Raw genomic sequence first — 19,316 nt, 5'->3', positions numbered from 1 at the left:
TGCATTGATAAGATTTCAGTACAATAGTATTGTATCACATTAATATAACTTGTTTATCAGTTGCTCCATTTCTGAATACCCCCTCAAATTCTCATTTTTGCCTTATAAAAAAAAGGACCATTTCTGTCAATCCTAACTTAGGATTATCAAATATTCTCTCTCTGCACACAAACACACACTCCACCTGCTTCTCCTTTTTCTTTGTCTAGTAAGCTCTGGTGGTTTTCATTTTGTTAATACTTTCAAGAAGTAACCAGTGGATTCTTTCTATTTGCATTTTGCCCATTGATTCTAAGAGATATGGACAGTGTTAAGGTTTCTTGAAATAGAATATCTAGACTTTTTTATCTGATTATGGTGATCCATGTGATAGCTAAATTTTTTTCTATTTTCTAGGTCAGTTGTTTTTGCTACTAGTTACTTTACATTTTCTTCAATTTTTTTCAATTTTTGTTTTAATATTTCTTGTTTTGTGAAGCATCATGGAGACTTCTATTTGATATCTCCACTTTCCTCCTCTCCCCAAGATGGTAAGCAATTTGTTATAGGTTAGACATGTGTATTTTTGTTAATATTTCCACCTTAGTCATGTTGTGAAAGAAGAAACAGAACAAAAGAGAAAAACCATGAACACACACACACAGTATATTTCAGTCTGCATTCAGACTTCATTTTTCTTTGGTTCTGGGTAAAGTAACAGCCTTCATCATGAGTATTTTGAAAATGTCTTGGATCAAATTGTATTGCTGAGAATAGCCCTCATTTCTTTCTCCAGTTTTTCTCAGATCATTTTATTGATAGAAACCTGTATAAATTTTTAAACTCTTCATCTTTTTCCAGAATTCTCATTAAGTGTGTGCTTATGCTAAGGGTTGTTTCTGTTAGTTTGCTTGTTTGTTTTTTTAAGGTTTTGTTTAATAGAGATTTTGGAGTGATTCTCTTTATGTGGGTTTATGTCTTTAACATCTCTATCAGCATAATAGGTATTTATGATGAATTTTTTTTCTCATTCTTTTAGTTTCTTCCTTTGTGAATGTTAGTGCAGGACTTTGTGCTCTCTATAGAGTGGATCTGTCTGGGCTGGTGCTGTTGAATTTTGTGTTCTGTGATCTCAGATACCTACTAACTTCTTCCCTTTTGCCTACAGATATGCCCACATCCTTATATCTTGATATTGTCCCCTATCTTTTCTGCCATTTGTGACTAAATTAGAAAAGACCACCTATAATAGGTCCCTCTATTTTCTGTCCTCACTCTTTTTTTTTTTAATTATAGCTTTTTATTGACAGAACATATGCATAGGTAATTTTTCAACATTGTCCCTTGCACTCACTTCTGTTCCAACTTTTCCCTTCCCTTCCTCCACCTTCTCCCCTAGATGGCAGGCAGTCTCATACATGTTAAACATATTAAAGTATATCTTAGATACAATATATGTGCAGATCCATACAGTTCTCTTGTTGCACAAGAACAATCAAATTCAGAAGGTAAAAATAACCTGGGAAAATAAATAAAAATGCAAGTAGTCCACATTCATTTCCCAGTGTTCCTTCTCTGGGTGTAGCTGATTCTGTCCATCATTGATCGATTCTTCTCGCTCTTTTCTTAGCCACTTATCATATGGTTTTCATTTACACGATTCTTGAAACAACTTTCTCCGAAATTACAAATGATCTTTTAATTTGCCAAATCCAATGGCCTTTTCTTGGTTTTCATTTTCCTTAATTATCTTTGACACTGTTAATCACTCTTTTCTCTTTGATTCTTTTTTTGTGTTTTTATGTAATCTCTTTCTGGTCCTTTACCTATTTGAATGCATGGGTAATTTTACAGCATTGACAATTGTCAAGCCTTTTGTTCCAATTTTTCCCCTCCTTCTCCCCCTCTCCCCCATGGCAGGTTGACCAATACATATTAAATACGTTAAAGTATAAGTTAAATACAATATATATATATATATACGTTAAAGTATAAGTTAAATACTCTCTCTCTCTCTATCTATCTATCTATCTATCTATCTATCTATCTATCTATATATATACATGTCCAAGCAGTTATTTTGCTGTACAAAAAGAATCAGACTTTGAAATAGTATACAATTAGCCTGTGAAGGAAATAAAAAATGCACGTGGATAAAAATAAGAGGGATTAGGAATTCTATGTAGTGGTTCATAGTCATGTCCCAGAGTTCTTTTGCTGGGTGTAGCTGGTTTAGTTCATTACTGCTCTATTGGAACTGATTTGTTTCATCTCATTGTTGAAGAGGGCCACGTCCATCAAAATTGATCATTATATAGTATTATTGTTGAAGTATATGATGATCTCCTGGTCCTGCTCATTTCACTCAGCAGCAGTTCATGTAAGTGTCTCCAGGCCTTTCTGAAATAATCCTATTGGTCATTTCTTACAGAACAATAATATTCCATAACATTCATATACCACAGTTTATTCAGCCATTCTCCAATTGATGGGCATCCCCTCAGGTTCCAGTTCCTTGCCACTACAAAAAGGACTGCCACAAACATTTTTGCACACGTGGGTCCCTTTCCTAGTAGTAATGCTGCTGGATCAAAGGGTATGCAGTTTGATAACTTTTTGATTCATTTAAAAAAAAATTTCTCTCAATAATATTTTATTTTTCCAATTATGTATAAAGTTTTTCAACATTCATTTTTTATAAGATCTTCACTTTCATTTTTCTCCCTCCCTTCCCTTATCTCTCCCCAAGACAGCAAATAACTGATATAGTTTATTTATATACAATCATTTTGAACATATTTCCATATTAGTGATTTTGGCGGGGTGGGGGGGTGGGGAAACAGAACAAAAGGGAAAAACCAACGAGCAAGCAAAAAAAGAAAATAGTATGCTTTGATCTGCATTCAGTCTCCATGGTTCTCTCTGGGTGCAGAGGACATTTTCATCCCAAATCTATTTGAGTTGTCTTAAATCTGTGTTTTGCAGAGAAGAGCCAAGTATGTTACAGTTGATCATCACATAAGCTTTGCTACATACAGTGTTCTCCTGGTTCTGCTCAATTCACTCAGCATCAGTTAATGTAAGCCTTTCCAGGCTTTTCTGAAATTAGCCATTTCATCATTTCTTATAAAACAGTTAATATTCCATTACATTCATATATCATAACTTATCAAGCCATTTTCCAGTTGATGGGAATCCATTCAATTTCTAATTCTTTGCCACCACAAAAAAAGAGCTGCTACAAACATTTTTGCACATATAGGTCCTTGTCCCTCTTTTATGCTCTCTTTGGGATGCAAATCCAGTAGTGATTATACTGGATCAAAGGGCATGCATAGTACCTCACAGTGGTTTTAATTTTAATTTAAATTTCTCTAATCAATAGTGACCTAGAATATTTTTTCATATGATTATAGATAGCTTTAATTTCTTCATTTGAAAATTGTTTATTCATAGCCTTTGACCATTTATCAATTGGAGAATGGCATGTATTATTATAAATTTGACTCAGTTCTTTATATATTTTAGAAATGAGGCATTTGTGAAAGACACTTGCTATTGCTATAAAAATTATTTCCCAGCTTTTTGCTTCCCTTCTAATCTTAATCTCCTTTCTCTCCTTTCTTTCCTCTGACATTGCTACAATTCTGGCACAGGCCCTTCCTTATTACCTCAATTCCTGGATGACTGCAATAGCCTAGTGATAGGGCTGCCTATTTCAAGTTTCCTCACTTCATTCTATTCTCCATTCAGCCCTAAGTGATTTTCCTAAAACTTATCTGATTAACTCTAATGGCTTCCTTTTGCCTCCAGATTCAAGTATAAAATATACTGTTTCCCATTCAGAGGCCTTCACAATGTGTCCTTCCCCTCCCTTTCCAATTTCCTTACATCTTACTTCCTGATACATTCATATTCTTTAATGTAGGGACACTGGTTTCCTGACTATTCTACAGATAAGACACCTACTTCATCTTTAATTCCAGTTATTTTCACTGACTATCCCCCAAGCCTCGAGTGCTCTCTTTTCTCTACTACAAAGCTTTAAGTCCCATTAAAATTCCTTTTTCTGCAATTCACATATGCAAAAATGTTTGTGGTAGCCCTCTTTGTAGTAGCAAGAAACTGGAAACTTTAGTATATGCCCATCAGATGGAAAAGGGCTGAATAAATTTATGTTATATGAATGTTATGGAATATTATTGTTCTATAAGAAATGATCAGCAGGATGATTTTGGAGAGGTCAGGAGAGACTTACATGAACTGATGCTAAGTGAAATGAGCAGAACCAGGAGTTCATTGTACACAGCAAGAAGATTATACGATGATCAATTGTGATGAACGTGGGTCTTTTCAACAGTGAGATAGGTGATTGAGGTTAGTTCCAATGATCTTGTGATGAGGAGAGCCATCTACAAGAGAGAGAACTATGGCAGCTGAGCATGGATCATAACATAGTATTTTTACTTTTTTTGTTTGCTCGCATTTTGTTTTCTTTCTCATTTTTTTCCTTTTTTGATCTGGTTTTTCTTGTGCAGCATGATATTTGTGAAAATATGTATAGAAGAATGGTATATGTTTAACATACATTGGATTACTTAACCTCTAGAAGAGGGGGTAAGAGAAAAGGAGGGAAAAAATTTAGAACCCAAGATTTTGTATGGGTGAATGTTGAAAATTATCCATGTTTATATTTTGAAAATAAAAAGCTTTAATTTTTTAAAAATCCGTTTTTATTTGGGAACTCTTTCCCAACCTCTCTTAATTCTAGTGCCATCTCTCTCTTTAATTAATCCCTATTTATTCTTTATGTAGCTTGTAAGTACAAATTTGTTCTCCCCCCACCCCCCTCCCCATTAAATTCTGATTTCCCCAAGGGCAGGAACTGTCTTTGCCTCTTTTTGTATCCCCAGTGTTTAACATTGCCTAGCACATAATAGGCAGTTAATAAATGTTGATTGATTGACAAGGTGGGGATCTACCAACTTTTAGTGCTTTCACAGTGCTTTCATTTAGGGCAAAGTCTTGTTTGCTCTTTCCTTACTTCAGCAACTCTGCAAGTCTTAGCCAACTGGGAAGCTCTCTTGGTTCAATGATAGGAATTGCAGACTCCTCTTTGGTCTAGAATTTATGCCCTGATTCTTTACCTGCACATTTCTGACTGGCTTGGAGTTTGGCTCTAAGATCCTGCCCTGCCCCTGAGGTTGGAGCCATGCTGCTACTGCTTCTCTATGTGTTGGGGCAGGAGTGAGGAAGAGCAGTTATAGACCTCCTCTGACCTATGATTCCAATGTGGGACCTGCCTGTTTCTGATGTAAACTGTGATCTTTTGGGGAAAATGATGTAATCTTGGGAAGATGGGCGGATGTAAATTGTGTCCCCTTTCAGGACACTCCCAAACCCTGGAAAAAACCATACCTTTCCCAAGTAAGTTCTTCCCAAGTTAAGTGGTTTCATTCAGTCAGAGATCTTGGTCAAATCACCCTCCAATGAAACTGAGATCTTTTGGGGGTGGCCCGGATCCTCTTCAGGGAGTTCCCAGATTCTGGGAAAAGCCTTCAAACTCCCAGCTTAGTGATTTTATTCAATTGGAGATCTCTGCCGGATGGTCTTCCATTGATTAGCCCAGACAGCTCCCAGCCCCAAACCTCAGATGGTTAATAAAAGACAACTCTGAACCCCAAATCTTTGTAGAAGTTCGAAACAGGATTATGCTTGCTAAGGAAGTTCTCTTCTTGGCAAAACTGCCTGCCAGGACTTTTGCCCCCTGTGAAGATATTCCCTTCTCAGTGTTAACCTTTGTCATTTTTAGGACCTTGCCATGAAGAAGTCTGCTTTCTAGCAAAGCTAGCTTCTTAGTGAACAATAAAATTCCTTTTTGTCATACCGTTTTTTGGGTTTGCGAGTTCTTTCGCATTAGACCTATACCAACCAGAGGGGATCTCCACCTTAATTCTCAACCACTAACCTCATCATTTCTACCTGTTCCTTCATGGTTCCTCAGCATGCTTCTAGATAGGCCCCAGGGTGCATAGACCTCCTTACTTTGCTATCTTACCCTATGTTAGTTCATTTTGCCTTTTTCTTGAATTTCCCCATTAGAGTCCGGCCTATTGGAAGAATTGTTTTATTTTGGGTGGTCTTGCTATACTGCTTCCTGCTGCTTTTTTCCCACTTCATCTTTCTAAATCTTAGTTTCCTAATTTCTAAAATGTGGGTGACAATGTTTGTTCTATCTGCTTTATAGGATTATAGGTAGGAAACAGGCCTTTAAAATGTTGGTGACTTTTCAGTTCAGTTCAGATATTTTTAATAAGTATCCAATTTGTACTAGACACTGGGAGTACAAAGACTAAAGTGAAGTGCCTTGATCATGTGTATGTAGGCTATGTTCTAGGAATGGACTGTCTTCACATGAAAATCATACAAAGCAATTTCAGCAAGTATAGACTGTGTTGCTTGAGCCTGACTTTGGAGGAAATTAGGGATTCTAGAAAGCAGAGGTGAGAAGGAAATGCTTTCTAGACAGAGATTACTTTTATACAAAGGCAGTAGAGGCTGAAGTTGGGAAGAAATGTTTGAGAAGTTATAAAACGAGGCCAGTTTGACTAAAATAGGGTGTGTGTGAAAAGGAATAATTAATTGGAAAGATAGGTTGAAGCTAGAAACTTTAAACTCCAGGTTGAAACTATTACAATTTATCTTAAAGGAAATCGACCCATTGAAGTTTTTAAGTTGGGGAGAAATGTGATCTGGGGTAAATAATGTAATTTTAACAAATTTCATTTACATAGCCTTTTGACTTTTTTTCGATCTTCCTTTTCTGTTTTCTCTAATCCATACTTAAAACAATTCCTGAAATTTTCCTTAATGCTTGGGTCTGACTATATGACTTCCATATTTAAAAACCTTCAAAGGTTCCTAACTGCTTATCAAATAAAGCATAAACTCCTCTGATTCTATCATTCAAGGCTTTCTTCATTTGTATTCTAATCTAACTTTCTAATTTTGTTAACCTGTCTTCCTTTGTGTGTTTATGTTGCAGCCAGATTGATTGTACAGTTTAATTTGCTTCCTTACACTTTTCAGAATTTATGTTTGTAACTTTTACTTTATTTGCCTATTTGCCTGGAAAAATCCTCTACCCATATTCCTGTTGGATGAAATCCTCTTTTAAACTCCAAGTTATATTTTTCTCTTTAACCTTTTCCCTCCTCCCCAGTGTTTTGCTTCTGACCACCCTCTCCCCCCTTTCTTATCCCTTTCCCTTTTTACTTCTATTCTCCCTTCTATTATCTTCTCTTTCCTTTCCCCTCTCTCCTCCTACTTCCCTATAGGGTGAAACAAGTTTCCATATTAAACTCAGCTGTTGCCTTTTCTGTGATTTGATGTTCCCTGGTGGGTTCTGTATCTTTTTCATCAAAAAGTGATCTTTCTCTTTGAATTTATCATTCAGTCCAGACCTCTCTTTTATATTTCTTCCTTGGGACTTTTATTTCTAGAGTAGAGATTTGGGTTTTTAGTTTTAGAGTCTGGCATAGGGCTTTGCACATAGTAGATATTTAATAAATTTTATTAAATTTGAAAAAATTCTTTGACAGATAGCCAAGTATGTAGAGAGGATCTCTGGATTAGAAGAAAGAACATTTGGAGTCAGGAGACTGACTTTAAATCTTAGCTTTGTGATCTTGCTGCTTCCTTGTGCGACCTCAGTTTCTTTATCTGTAGCTTTGTGAATAATTTTGTTATAAGTGCTAAGTGCCAGGCATTGTGCTATGTATTTTTTTTTTTTTTTTCAATTATCTCTTTGATCCTCACAACAACCTTGGGAGTAGGTGGTGTTATCTCTTCTATTTTACAGGTAAGGAAAATGAGGCAAACAGGGTTAAGTTTCTTTCCCGAGTTCAAAGTTTTAATGTCTGTCTCTCTATATATATTTAAGTAGAATGCTGGAATAGACCTTAAGTGACTCTGTGGTCCAATCTCCTTGTTTTACAGAAGAGGACATAGAGGCCCAGAAGGGCTACTCAGAGCCACATAAGTTCATGGGAGTTATGGATAGGACTAGAACTCAAGTCTTTTGAATGCCAGTTTCCTATATTTTTCTATTAAAACCATATTAATTCTCCTTTTACCAAGAACTTCAGGTCCAATCCTGGCCCATAAGAAACTATTGACAAAAATAAAAACTAGGCTTTAGTGTAGCAGAAAAGCCACCCTGAGAGATAGATACATAATAGTGTGGCTAAGTAAACCAAATTTATACAAATCTTAGCTTACAAAGCAAGCATAGCCTGTTGATCCAAATATAAATTGAATTTGGCCTTTCTGATGTATCTAAAACCTGAGGGTCACCTATCCTAGATTTGATGGGTACTTCTTTGATATATACTCAATCATAATAATTTTCTAGTTTATAATTATTAATAGTAATAGCTCACTGTCACATAGGTGCTTGCTTTATCCCTCTTCCTGACCCCTAGTCCCAGGGACCTCACTGCCTGGCTATCAGATCTTCAATCCTTGTTCCTATTCCTGTAGCTAGAAGAGACCTTTGGGAGAGTGGAGGGAAGGGAACCCCTAGGAGCCCACCTCTCTGGAGGATCTCTGCCTCTCACCCTAGATGAAGGTAGGGAATTGGGATCTCCTGGTAGTTTTAGAGATGTTTTTCTTACTGAAGTGAGAGAAAGTTTTTGGATGTGATCCTTCGGTTTTCAAAAAGGAATTCCAATGAAGGGCTTTAAATTGTTTAGAGCCAATGGAAATTACCCATTGTTAGATCCACAGTCTTTAGGAAACTTCTGTTCATTTCTGTGGTTAAGCAGAGCCTCATTGTAGATTCCAGAATGATGAAGGTGATGGAGCTTGCAGAAAATTTGACCTTGAAACTTGGGGAGCAAATAAAGAAAAAAAGAAAGTTGAGATTGTCCCAGAATCTCAGTATTGGGTATTTTGGAAATCATTCAGCCCAGTAGTTGTTCAAGCTTCTACTTGGAGCCTTATTGTGAGGCAGAACCCATTTCCTTCTGAAATAGCCACATGCCACTTTTGGACAACTTGATTTTTTTAATGAAAATTTTCTTTAAATAAGGCCCAAATCTGCCTCTATTTCAACTTCTGCCTGTTAATAACTGTCTTATTTAAGGGAGTCATCAGGGGAGGGGAGAGGGTTGGCAGTTTCCTCTAAAACGGCTTATCTTTTTAAATGTTTGATATAATACCATTCTCACTCTCCCCCCTCCTCCAGGTTCCTCCAATCTGAATGGAATGTTGTAGCATGAGGACATATTGAACTTAGCCAGAAAAGTTGAATTGTTATCCTTATTGGCTAACAAGTTTCCAACTCTACATATGTAAATTTAATCAGACTTGAAGAGTTCTGCAGAATTGAGTTTGGAGATTTTATTGTGTTTGCTTTGCTGTTATTACTTGAGTATTATATATCAGTAACCATGCAAATATGATCAGAAATATAAATGGTAGTAGAAGTGGGAAATCTCAAACTTTTTTTTTGGTTGAAAGCCAAAGTATAAATTAGTAACAATTGTTGTATCTTTTGTTAAGAATCAAATATTTATTATGTTTGAATATCCTTTGTATAAAGTCAGCAGTATTTCATTTTTGATATGTTTAGATGTTTGGATTTTTTTTTTTTAATTCCTGTAATATTTTGGAGCTTTCTCATGTTTGTTTTTAATACATTTCTCCACTTTTCTTGATTCCTTTGAATTTTCTTCTGTGTATGTCTGAGATAAATTTAGTTTAGAAAAAATAGATTCCAATAAAATAGCTCAGTACTTTTTTGCATCTTAGTTTATTTTTACTTGCTTTTCACTGCCTATATTATTTTTTTAAAAAACACATTTAGGAATGTGGCATGTAATTGGTTTAGTATGATATTAGAGGAAATGATCTTTGCTTTACTGAAAGACTTAGTACACAGTAACTAGTTTCCCTAGTGCATGTGAAGTGACAGTTTTAAAAAAATGTAATTTACAAAGAGAACTTTTAAAGAATTTGTCTATTTTCCTCTAAAATGGGCACCTGCTTATTGGAAGGCAATGCTAATTGTCTTGGCTACCTGTTGCCCTCTTGTGGCTAGAACATGTCACTACAAACATTTTGTTTTCATGACAGCAAAAACCAGTTTTCAGTCTTGATAGATTTGAAAAGGATTACATTAACACTTGACAAAGGCAGAATGTCTAATACCTGTTTTATGTAGGAAGTTATTCATTGTTTCTCAAATGCAGTGACAATTTTAGGCATTAAACAAAGTTATAATGGATGTTCCCTCCTTTTCTCTGACAGCTGAAGGCTATGCTGCCTTTCAGGAGGACAGCTCAGGAGATGAGGCAGAAAGTCCTTCCAAAATGAAAAGGTCCAAGGGTATACATGTCTTTAAGAAGCCCAGCTTTTCTAAAAAGAAAGAAAAGGATTTTAAAGTAAAAGAGAAACCCAAAGAAGAAAAACATAAAGAAGAAAAGCACAAGGAAGAAAAACATAAAGAGAAGAAATCAAAAGACTTGACAGCAGCTGATGTTGTTAAACAGTGGAAGGAAAAGAAGAAAAAGAAAAAGCCAACTCAGGAGCCAGAAATGCCTCAAGTTGATGTTCCAAGTCTCAGACCCATTTTTGGGATACCTGTGGCTGAAGCAGCAGAGAGGACCATGATGTATGATGGAATCCGTTTGCCAGCAGTTTTTCGTGAATGTATAGATTATGTAGAGAAGTATGGCATGAAATGTGAAGGCATCTACAGAGTTTCAGGTATTGTGTTCCTATAACCAACTAGTTATGTTTTTTTTTTTTTTTTTTTAATGTCATTCATCAAAGGAAGAAACAGGATTAAATTTCTCGATTTTCTAAATTGCAAAAGTTTTACTTGGCATTTGGCCACTATATTTCCTGTATTATATTTCTTTCCATCTGTATGGTTCACATTTGACTTACTTATGGATATGTTTGTATTATGTAAGTTGCATATTGTGCTGTGGTCCTGTGGCATAGAAAATGAGGCAAAAAGTAGAATTTGTGGCAGTGTCTCCTAATCTAGACCCTTCCATGTACCCTCTTTCCTTCTTGCATCTCACCCTCATCCCCTTCCCCAGCAGTGAGTCACTTGGATGTAGCAGTGGTAGGAGAGCAGGGACAACAGCCTGGCAGCAAAACCATCTAGTGGGAGAAAGGAGAAAAGCTATGTTTTCTAGAAGCCCCTGAGTTAAAAGACATATCTTGTCATTACCATCGAACAGGAGGATCTGTATTTCCCCCAGGTAAGGGGCATAACATTTTGGTCTTAAAATTTTTAGGCCAAAATATTAAATAGTACTTTCAGCCATGTGTAGTACTTACATGTACAGATGTAGTTTCCATTTGTATAATAGAAATTTCTTGTATCTTTCAGGGAAGGCTTCCCATCATCTAAAATGTGGTGCTCTCAAAAAAAAAAAACAAAAAAAAACCCCTGCTATTATAGCTTAGTATGAATTCTTTTTTTTTTTTTTTTTTTTTTTTTTTTTTTTTTAATTTTTTTTATTATATATATATATATATATTTTATAATATTATCCCTTGTATTCATTTTTCCAAATTACCCCCCCTCCCTTATTCCCTCCCCCCGACGACAGGCAATACCATACATTTTACATGTGTTACAATATAGTCTAAGTAAAATACATGTGTGTGAATATCATTTTCTTGTTGCACAATAAACATTAGAATCCGAAGGTATATGCAACCTGGGCAGACAGATATTAGTGCTAACAATTTACATTCCCCTCCCAGTGTTTCTTCTCTGGGTGTAGCTACCTCTGTCCATCATTGATCAACTGGAAGTGAGTTGGATCTTCTTTATGTTGAAGATTTCCACTTCCATCAGAATACATCCTCATACAGTATCGTTGTTGAAGTATACAGTGATCTTCTGGTTCTGCTCATTTCACTCAGCATCAGTTGATTTAAGTCTCTCCAACCCTCTCTGTATTCCTCCTGCTGGTCATTTCTTACTGAGCAATAATATTCCATAACTTTCATATACCACAATTTACCCAACCATTCTCCAACTGATGGACATCCATTCATCTTCCAGTTTCTAGCTACAACAAAAAGAGCTGCCACAAACATTTTGGCACATATATGTCTCTTTCCGCTCTTTAGTATTTCTTTGGGATATAATCCCAGTAGTAGCGCTGCTGGGTCAAAGGGTATGCACAGTTTGATAACTTTTTGGGCATAATTCCAGATTGCTCTCCAGAATGGCTGGATTCTTTCACAACTCCACCAGCAATGCATTAGTGTCCCAATTTCCCCACATCCCCTCCAACATTTGTCATTATTTGTTCCTGTCATCTTAGCCAATCTGACAGGTGTGTAGTGGTATCTCAGAGTGGTCTTAATTTGCATTTCTCTGATCAGTAGTGATTTGGAACACTCTTTCATGTGAGTGGATATAGTTTCAATTTCTTCCTCTGAGAATTGTCTGTTCATATCCTTTGACCATTTATCAATTGGAGAATGGTTTGGTTTCTTATAAATTATGGTCAGTTCTCTATATATTTTGGAAATGAGACCTTTGTCAGAACCTTTGTTTTTAAAAATATTTTCCCAATTTGTTACTTCCCTTCTAATCTTGTTTGCATTAGTATTATTTGTACAGAAACTTTTTAGTTTGATGTAATCAAAATCTTCTATTTTGTGATCAATAATGATCTCTAGTTCTCCTCTGGTCATAAATTCCTTCCTCCTCCACAAGTCTGAGAGGTAGATTATCCTCTGTTCCTCTAATCTATTTATTATCTCCCTCTTTATGCCTAAATCATGGACCCATTTTGATCTTATCTTGGTATATGGTGTTAAGTGTGGATCCATATCTAATTTCTGCCATTAGTATGAATTCTTTATAGAGCATGCTTGATCAACATAATAGAATTTGTGCCCTCTATGACAAAGCATGCTTAAATGTTCATATTCAGCTTCCTAGTATATGATAAATTTGTTTTCAATTTATATTACAAAATGCTATTTTCTTTTCATACATTTGTTTGATTCAGTGGCTTAAAATAATGATTTGGGGAGATGGAGAAGGATAGGGCAAACCAGAAAGTAGACGTTCATCTTCCAAACTTGTGTGAGATTTGGCCTTTGTGAAAGAAAGAATTTGCTTTTTAAAAAATGTACAAAACATTAGACAAAAACTATGTAGCAAGCTGGTTGATTTAAATGACCTTAACTGCCCTCTAAACAATCTACAGACTAAACAGTTTCTCTTAAAGAGTCAGCATTACAGTGCTCAGTAGATTCTTTTGTCAGTGGCCTATTTTTGATGATAGAGCTCTCTGGATAGTCTTAGTGGTAGCAATCTCCTTTCTTATGTGTATATGTGTAAAATCATTCAAAATTAGCTGTTTCCTATAATTTGAAGGTTAAGATTTTTTTTTTAATCAATTGAAATAGCTTTGTGGCCTGTTCTAGAGTACAGATGTGTTATGTTTAACGTAGCTCATGTGATTTTTTTCCTCAATTAAAGACATTGATTTTTGTGTACTGTGGTGTGTTTGATTTTTGTAGATTCAATTGCAGTTTTACTTTAAAACTTGAAAAATTTCATTTTATTGAATTGGATTCAAATGTGTGTATATATATATATATATATACATATATATATATATATATATATAATATTATATATTATATTATATATTGGATATATATATATATATATTATATATTGGATTTTTTTTTTTTTTTTTTGCTGAGGCAGTTGAGGTTAAGTGACTTGCCCAGGGTCACACAGCTAAGAAATGTTAAGGGTCTGAGGTCAAATTTGAACTCTGGTCCTCCTGACTTCAGAGCTAGTGCTTTATCCACTTCACCACCTAGCTTCCCCATTATAATTTTTTCAACAGGAAAACATTTTGGGAAAATTTTAAAGCTCTTGTTTAAAAAAACAACAACAAAAACTTTTATTAATGACATGTGTGCTGTGGTTACAAATTAGGTAGGGCAAAGATTCTGTAAGGACATGAATAAAATGATGTATGGTTGTCATTTATACATGCATAGTTTATGAGCATTGCTGCAGAATGTGAATTCAAAATGGACATTTGATTAGTAGATAAAAAGCAATGCTTAGTTGCATATTCATTTTTCCCCATAGAAAATCTCAAGATAGGATTTGTTTTGTTGTATTAATAGTATTATATTTATTTTGTCATTGTCATAATCACAAATATGATGGAAACAATTATATATTTACCAAATACCATGCAAATGTCAGTAATTCTAGAGATGCAATAGTTTTTCAGCACTTCATTTTTCACTTTGTTATAAATTTTTCATACTTTTCATCTTTATATTTTTATAAAATTTAAAGCAGCAGGAGTATCTTGCTAAATCTTATATGATGGTTAGGTGTTTAAAAGAAAAAACTTAGCTCCATAAAACCAACAATTATTTTATCTCATGGTGAGCCTTTACTCTTATAGAATATTGTCCTTTGAATAAGATGAACCAAATAGAAATTGGTACTTAGCATTTTGAAAATCAAGTTTTCATCACATTTCTAAATTAACAAAAAAAAAAGTCAAAAGCTTTGTTTAAACAAAATATATCTTCCATCCTCCCAGTTTTCATTTTTGTCCTAGACAAGTAACCTCTTGTTATTTAAAAAAAAAAAATTGTTAAAAATCTTACCCAAAATCTTTAAATTAGGAAAGTGATCATTTAAATCACAAAGTAGATGTATACCTTAGACCTAGTAAAATAAGCCATGAGGCTTATTTTGTTTACAAGCTTCTCTTTCTCATTTGAAATGCAGTTTGCATTTTTTTTCAAATTTTAATAATTTGACTTTCCAAATTTTTTTTAAAATGCTTCTCTGTATGTATACATGTGAAGTTCTGTTATTTATATTGTTTTGGTTTTTTTGGTTTTGATTTTTGATTTTCTTAGGGGAATGGAGAAAACCATAAACATTTTCACTAGTGGCGCTCACTCTTAACAGTGGCATAGGAATGAATGATATATTTAGTAGGGGTGTTAATATTTGGAGCCTGTTATACAATATGCATTTTGTCAATTGTTTCTTTTATTTGTACTAGAATTATTACCTATTGAACTGGTTTGAATTTTAAATCTGATTTTAAGAGTGAGATTCCTTCCATCTCTTTTAAAAAGATCCTGAAATTGGCTCCACAATTATCATACCTTAGAATCTTTAGGTATCATCTAAAGACTCTAGTATTTATAACTAAATAATGAGGCTTATAATTATCACTTCTGACTCAATATCGCCATGTAACATAAGCTTTGTTTAAAGGTAATCAAGTTGATAATCCTGTATGTAAATAAAACAATTTAGCAACAGAAGTAGTTTATAACTAGTCTGGTTGGTTGGAATTGGTTTAACTCTCAGGAATGGAAAGAGTTGTGTGGTGAAGAAGAAAGCTTACAAATCAGTTTATTTTAGTCTGCTTAAGAATGTTTGATTACTTTTTTTTTTTTTTTTTTTTTTTGATCTTTTTAAAATCCATGTATTTTAAGGAATAAAATCAAAGGTGGATGAGTTAAAAGCAGCCTTTGACCGAGAAGAATCTCCAAACTTGGAAGAATATGAACCTAATACTGTAGCCAGTTTGCTGAAGCAGTATTTGCGAGACCTTCCTGAAAACTTGCTTACCAAAGAGCTTTTGCCCCGATTTGAAGAGGCTTGTGGGAGGAGCGCCGAGGGTGAGAAAGTGCAGGAATTCCAGCGCTTGCTGAAAGAATTGCCAGAGTGTAACTATCTACTGATTTCCTGGCTGATTGTGCACATGGACCATGTTATATCAAAGGAGTTGGAAACAAAAATGAACATACAGAATATTTCTATAGTGCTCAGCCCTACTGTTCAGGTACTTGGTCTTTTCGAAACAAAACTTGTATAGATCATAAGAAATGGCAGGGGGAACCTAGGTCTAGCCTTCTTTAGTGTGCCTGCATAAGAAGTAGGTAAGGATAAAATGAATATTATACTTTTATAAGTAGCTTCACAACACATAGGGACTGGCTAGGCATCAGGTAGGTAGTCATAATTAGTCTTCACTATAATTATGTGATTTGAACATTGCAGGGACTTGGGTATGAAACTATAAATTATATCACAATGACAATAGCCTGTTATTAAGAGGGAGGAGCTCATGGCACATATTTTAAAGTTTTTAATTATCTCATCAAATATTACCTATAATAATATTATGTAAATAAAACTCACTTAAAATATTGTTCCCAGGGCTGTTTTATTTGTACAAGAAGGGAAGGTAAAAGGATGTTGCTAGAATTGGTTTATACTTTGATCTTAATATTTCATTGTATAACAATGGCTGTTAGGCATATTTATAAGGGACTTTGTAATTGGAAAAAAGATACATCGGTGACAAAACTAGGTGTTATGTTAAATAAAGGCTTTTTGCAACAGCAGCAATTGATCTTCATTATTTTGTATGATAAAGGTATAAAATCTTACCATAGAATTGTTTTACCTCTTAATCAGTTCTGGATAGAATATTGTTCTGCTGAAGTGATCAGTATGCATATTCTTTGCATTTATGCAAAAACATGCCTAGGTTATTCTAGTATTATTGTTAAGTATAACTAAATTGGAAACCAAAGGGTTTTTTTTTTTTTTTTTTTTTTTTGCTTTTGCCAAACATCTTTTGTAGAGACATTTTGCCATTTTTGTATTGGGAACAAAAATGTATACTTTTACTTTTCATATTTTCAGTCTGTTAATAATGAAGCACAGTGTCAGAATTTGGTAACTTATTACCACAATAATTGCTATTATTATCACTAGTTACAGTTTTATGGATCCTTTAAATAGAACTGTTTTAAATAATAATTTCTAGGAAAAGAGGAGCTTATTTTAAAAGTATTTTTAGCAAAAATTAATATCGATGGCTTACCAGAAAATTAACAAAACAAAATCCAAAGGGAAAAAGTTGGCAGTGAACAACTCACAGTGCTCCTTGAATAGACTTTAGCAATATGCATTCATATTTAAAGACAAACACAATAAATATGGTGACAGTTCTCTTAGCTCTCTTCCTAGTTCGTTTTGTTCATTGAAAGGATCCCATGTGTAAATATATATTATCATTAAATTTTATCATTCCTTCTTAAAAAAAAAAAAAAGGATCCCCCAATACTCTTGAAAATATTAATAGATTTTTATTATGATGGATTTGTAGAAATAGCAGTGTATAAATAGAAATGAGGAGTCAGTGTTGTATGTAAAAATAATTTGATTTTCCATATTAGTAATTAATGGCTGTCTACTGACATTCACATTAAGTTTTAACCATTAATAGTTTAGCCATTAAATAGTGAGGAAAATCTTACTGTTATCCTGTCAAAAGGATTTTCATTCAGGTATGTGTTGAACTAGATCTGTGAAAATTCTATTCTAAAAAAATTGTCTATTTATCAATGCTAAGAAAAGTTTCAATTATAAAAATTGTTTGGGAATTTTTTTTCTTTATAGATAAGTAACCGTGTCCTGTATGTGTTTTTTACACATGTGCAAGAGCTCTTTGGAAATGTAATCTTAAAACAGGTGACTAAACCCCTTCGATGGTCTAATATGGCCACAATGCCAACACTGCCAGAAACACAGGAAAGCATCAAGGAGGAAATCAGAAGACAGGTTTGGACCACATATCTATCTATCTATCTATCTATCTATCTATCTATCTATTTTAGCCCAATGAATAAAATAATTTTGCCTCATAGATGATGAAGCCTTTGATGTATTTCAGTGCTTCACTGCCTTATTTAGCATGAAGAAATAAGTTTCTAATTTGTTGATACATATAGCACTAAACACAAAAATGTTGCATGTTCTTCACTGAATTGTATTTCTGGCGCATGTTTTTTATTTTGTTTTTTGCATGTAATTTTGACTGGTGTGATCTGTTTCTTTAAGGACAACTTTAAAATCTAAAGCTTTGAATTCATTTAGCTGGTTTCCTTGTTAGTCAAAGAATTATTTGTATTCATAGACTTAATTAGTTAAATGAAAAATATAATAACCTAATAACAGCATAAATGTATAATGTCCAGGCTAGTTCTCCTGGAGGGCCTCAGGATCTGACAGAGGCAGGATCAGTCAAAGTCCTTAGGTCTTTAGGAGGGAAAGTGAAGGAGGCAGGCAAGTTGCTATTCAGCTTGTCAAAGATGAATCCTGGACTCTGGAGTCTGGAGCCTAAAGTCCTCTCTCCTCAGAATGCTATGGCAGAAAGGCTCTGACCTTTTCCCTTTGGCTCTCCAGTCTTTGCCTCTGGCTCTCCAATCCTTGTCTATGATTACCTCATCACAACACATTTAGCAAGCACCAATTGTGAAGAGAGCCATCACATCACCATGTGTTTATATAATCATTATCACATCTTGAGTAGGTAATTATCCTTAAGTGTTCTGTTGTCTTAGATTCAGATACACCTTTTCAGAGTTCTGGCCCTCTCTACATAAATGAATCCCAACACTTAGGGAGTTTTGCAGAATCTTTAAGCCTTCATTTTGACACACAAGACTTGCCTTTGCACAAATAAATGGAAAATGGAATTTTCTCACTTTAATTTTAAAATTTTTTCAGTATTGTTCATCCTTGTATGTTATAGTTTAGGCAAATACCTAACTTTGCCTCTTGCTATTCCTAGCTCTGAGTTTGTGCCAATTAGAAGTTTCACTAATGTAGATAATGAAACATAAGTTTATATTCTCACAAACTAGAGAATAATTATTGTTACTGGCAAAGTTGATTTAGAACTTGACACTTTGGTGGTGTGAACAAAGTGAGGATCAGCTAAAGACAAATATTTGAGATGGTAACCTTTAAAAAAAAATTTTTTTTTTAAGATAGTTGGGGTTAAGTGACTTAGGTTACACATTTGGTAAGTGTCTGAGACCAGATTTGAACTTCCCATTTTGAATTCTAGACTCTATAGACAATCTTATTTTAGTTGAATTTTCTTTGACAATTACAGAGTTTTAAAAAACTTGAACTCTAGTTCCAATTTTTTTTGCCATAGTTTGAGAATCATGAAAATTAATAATTTTAAATTTCTTTTTACAGTGAGAAGTTACAAGGGAATCATATTTTTAAAGTGTTCTTAAAGATTTTCAAGTATAGGCAAGTGATAAACTTTTATTTCATTGAGAGCAGATTAAGACATGATAACTAAAATATATAGGAATTTAGGCTAGTAGTAAAAAATGTTTTAATGTCTTTAAAACAATAAGGATTAAAATAAAATACTCATCCACAAGGAAAAGGAATGGATTACATCAGAGATTCTTAA

At 34.2% G+C, this 19,316-nt stretch overlaps 1 protein-coding gene across 2 annotated transcripts in view; it reads left to right on the top strand.

Moving 5' to 3' along the window:
* Positions 1-19,316, top strand: part of RALBP1 (ralA binding protein 1) — a 55,283-nt gene that overhangs the window by 25,867 nt on the left and 10,100 nt on the right. For both annotated transcript variants that reach the window (XM_074275044.1, XM_074275037.1), the window contains exons 3-5: positions 10,291-10,749; positions 15,523-15,872; positions 17,501-17,662. In XM_074275044.1, coding sequence (XP_074131145.1) covers positions 10,291-10,749; positions 15,523-15,872; positions 17,501-17,662 — 971 coding nt within the window. The remainder of the gene's footprint in view (positions 1-10,290; positions 10,750-15,522; positions 15,873-17,500; positions 17,663-19,316) is intronic.

The sequence above is a fragment of the Sminthopsis crassicaudata genome, chromosome 1 (genome assembly GCF_048593235.1).
Source record: "Sminthopsis crassicaudata isolate SCR6 chromosome 1, ASM4859323v1, whole genome shotgun sequence".
NCBI lineage: Eukaryota > Metazoa > Chordata > Mammalia > Dasyuromorphia > Dasyuridae > Sminthopsis > Sminthopsis crassicaudata.
Note: the sequence above shows the minus strand (reverse complement) of the source record. Positions and strands in the feature narration are given on the sequence as shown.